Consider the following 3,684-nt stretch of genomic DNA (forward strand, 5'->3'; position numbering starts at 1 on the left):
TATATTCTTGGACCAGGGAGTGGCACCATTTGGAGGTATGGCCTGGTTAGACAAGGTGTGACCTGGTTGGAGTAGGTGTGTCACTGAGGGTGTGGGCAAAAGATCCCTACCCTAGTTGCCTGGAAGTCGGTCTTCCACTAGCAGCCTTTGGAGGAAGACATAGAACTCTCAGCTCCTCCTGCACCATGCTTGCTTGGATGCTGCCATACTCCCACCTTGATGGTAATGGACTGAACCTCTGATCCTGTAAGCCAGCCCCAATTTAATGTTGTTTTTTTATAAGACTTGCCATGGTCATGGTGACTGTTCACAGCAGTAAAACCCTAACTAAGACACTATAGTATAGTATAGTATAGTATAGTATAGTATAGTATAGTATAGTAGGAAAAGTAGGAGCAAAGAATGAAAAATCTTGAGTCCTCGCCTCCATAAGTTCATAAGCTTGTGCAAACTACTTGTGAATTTATTTGTTGGTTGAGCTAAAACAAGAATATTAATCTCACCTCATAGTGGTTGTGGATTTCAAGGAAATGTGTAATAGTGCTTTATCCCCTGGGCTACACATGTTAATGTTGTAGTTATACAGATATACATTATAGATATATTGATGGTATCTTTCCATTTCTACAGGTAGAGCTAATGAAAACACAGAAGACTTACTTTCATCATCTGAATCAAATCCAAAGAGTGTCTGACATTTCTTTTGTGCAAGGTGAGCCTCAAGTGCTTCTGCATTACAGTAGGTGGTCAGGCATTTGCCACATCGTAATCTTTTCACTGGTTTTTTATACATGTTATCTTGATCAGAACAGGCATCTACAATATCAGTCAGAAATTTTCTGCGTTTTGGCATACTAAGGTATCGTTCATCAAGGTAACTGGGAGGCAAAGGTCTGACAAATGGCTTTGTTAAAATTAAGCCATATGAAGTATGTTCACTTGTAAGATTTGGTTTGGATGGTGCCTGAGATACTGACAGGGCACTGTGTTCTTGTGATTCAGCATTGGGTAAAATAGAACCATTTTCTGTCCTGTTTCTGTTTATATCTATTTTCAGAGTAGGGTCTGATGTAACTAATGGTGTTTGCTCTATTTCACTGTGTCCATTGACTAAATCAGTGGTACTATGAGTATTTTCAGGATTTGGCTCTATGGCAGGCATCTTTTGGTCTATCAAGCTTACATCTGAAACAGTATCATCAGAATGTTTATTTCCATTCTGAACTAAACTGTCTGTTTTCTTTTCCATAGTGTCTATATATGTCTTTGGTTCTGTAGAATATTTCCTTGATTTACTAGTAGAAACTGGATGATGAGTCATTTGGTTCTCATTACTAAATGGGTCTATTTCTTGATGGTTAGGAACCACTTCACTCAGTTGTGCAGATGATTCTGGTGTTTTGCTTAAGTAATGCTGGGCTTCGTGTTCATATAACAGAGGAAGATCTTCAAAAAGCTCATGGCATTCTGGAAAACTACACTGAGCTTGAAATATCCTGTGACTTTTTGTATGCTGGGCAAGCTGAAATGGCAGCTTAAATGACTCATTGCAATTGAAATGCAAACAAAAGTACACATTTGGATAGCTGTGTCTATTAAGGTGATCTATAAAATGTTGAGAATCCTCAAACTGCCTTTGGCAAAATTTGCACTTTCCTTTACTCCACTTCATTACAGTTTGCCGCACGTTTAAATCAGTTGGATGCACAGTCCTTGCATGCATATTTAGAAACCCAATTCTTTTAAATATCCTTACACAGCCAAGAGCAGGACACTTGAAGTTGCCTTCTTTGTCTGTAGCATATACATCTTTTGGATGGCACACAGTTCCATTAATTTTATGAAGTACTGATGTTTCTTGATTCAGATCATAATCATCTTCATAATCATATTCATTCTCTTCCTCCTCATAGTCATCATCACATTGAGGTAAAGATTCTGAGATATTATTAAAAGAAGGGTCTGGTTTGCCATTTTCAATAATGTTTTCCATAGCATTCTCTGGTATAGCAATGGGAATTTTAATGAACTCAGTCATGTGTTCATGGATGACCTCTTTGTTTCTCTCACTGGAAGCCGTCAATGTCTCTATTTCTAAGCCCTTAGTATTTGAATTCCCATTTTCAAAGGAAATTAAAGATTTGGGACCATTTATTTCTTCCAAAGCGATGACTTCTGGATCATTCTGTTGTACAGTAGCAATCTGCTGTCTCTGAATCTTCTTAACATGATTTTTTAAATGCTTCTGCATAAGTCCTCTGTTCCTAAATTTCCTACCACATATCACACATGAAAAACTGCCTTTTTTCTGATGAGCCTGGGCATGCCTTACAATGTGGCCACCAAGAAATTCCTTGTTGCATAACATGCACCGATGCCTTGGGACACTATGATCCACTTTGGAAGTGTTAAGAGCAGAAAGGCTTCTCTTCACATTAACCTGTCCTTTAGGTTGCACTCCAGATGCATCATCAGGATCAGTCTCTCCAGTGCTCTGAGCTGTGAGTGTGCCAAGCCCTTCTTCCACACTCTGTTCCACTCTCTTTTTTAGACTACCTGTAGGATTTTCCAGTGTATTTTCATTTAGAAGTTTCACTGCTGATTTATCACGCAGTAATGCCACACAGTTTTTCTTAATCATTACGAAGTTCCAAAACTCAGGATCAAAAAACAACCCCTTTTTCAAAATTGGAAGTAATTCAAAACGAACACGGTTTTGAACAGTACTCATGCCTTCACTATACTCTTCATCTGGACGTCTGTAAAGCTCTTCAACGGTGTGGTAGGCATCTAAGGAACGCTCAAGAAAAAATACTGAGAGAGCACAAACTCTGACAATCTCTAGATCATTTGGCAAAAAATGTGCAATTGTTTTATAAATTAGACATTTAGTTTCAGGATCATCATGGAGATCAAGCTGGAGAGCACATCCACATATCTCAACACAAATTTGTAGGCCTTCTTCTTCAACCTGGAAAAACAAAAATATTCCTACTAAATATAACTTAAAAAACTATTATACTATCTGCTATAAAAAATTTTAATGCACTATTACTGAGGCTATGGAGCACTCACAAAAAGGGATCTATCTTGACTGCCCTCTGAAAGACCCAACAAGCAGCTGAAAGAGTCAGATGCAGATATTTGCCCCCAACAAATGGACAGAAGCAGCTGACCCCTGTTGTTGAATTAGGGAAGGCTGAAAGAAGCTGAGGAGAAGGGCAATCCTGTAGTAAGACCAGCAGTCTCAATCTGGACCCCTAAGATCTCTCAAACACTGGACCACCAAACAGAGAGCACACACCAGCTGATTTGAGAACCCCAATACACATATAATAGAGGACTTCCAGGTTTGCGTTCATTCAGAGATAATGCACCTAACCCTCAAGAAACTGGCAGCCCCAGGGAGTTTAGAGGTCAGGTGCGATGAGGGGGGAATTTCACATGGAGACAGTGGAGTTGGGGAGGAGGTGTGGGTTGTGGAGCAGTCAGAAGGTGGATGGGGGGGGGTGGAAAATATGGAATATAAAAAATAAATTAATTAAAAGAAAAAAGAAAAATAAAAGGAAATCCTGTCTCAAAGAAAACCTTCTGAAACAGTATGCTGAAGTTTGGGAAGAATTTTCAAATCAAGTCTCTTCAATAATTATGTTTGCTTTTACTCTTTTATATTTAATTCTCAAG

General features: G+C 38.9%; 1 protein-coding gene across 4 annotated transcripts in view; it reads right to left on the reverse strand.

The window, feature by feature from the left end:
* The window catches only part of Znf654 (zinc finger protein 654), a 102,771-nt gene that overhangs the window by 5,631 nt on the left and 93,456 nt on the right, over window positions 1-3,684 (reverse strand). For all 4 annotated transcript variants that reach the window (XM_029544248.1, XM_021209579.1, XM_029544246.1 and 1 more), the window contains one exon: window positions 661-2,971. In XM_029544248.1, coding sequence (XP_029400108.1) covers window positions 661-2,971 — 2,311 coding nt within the window. The remainder of the gene's footprint in view (window positions 1-660; window positions 2,972-3,684) is intronic.

The sequence above is a fragment of the Mus pahari genome, chromosome 12, assembly GCF_900095145.1.
Source record: "Mus pahari chromosome 12, PAHARI_EIJ_v1.1, whole genome shotgun sequence".
NCBI lineage: Eukaryota > Metazoa > Chordata > Mammalia > Rodentia > Muridae > Mus > Mus pahari.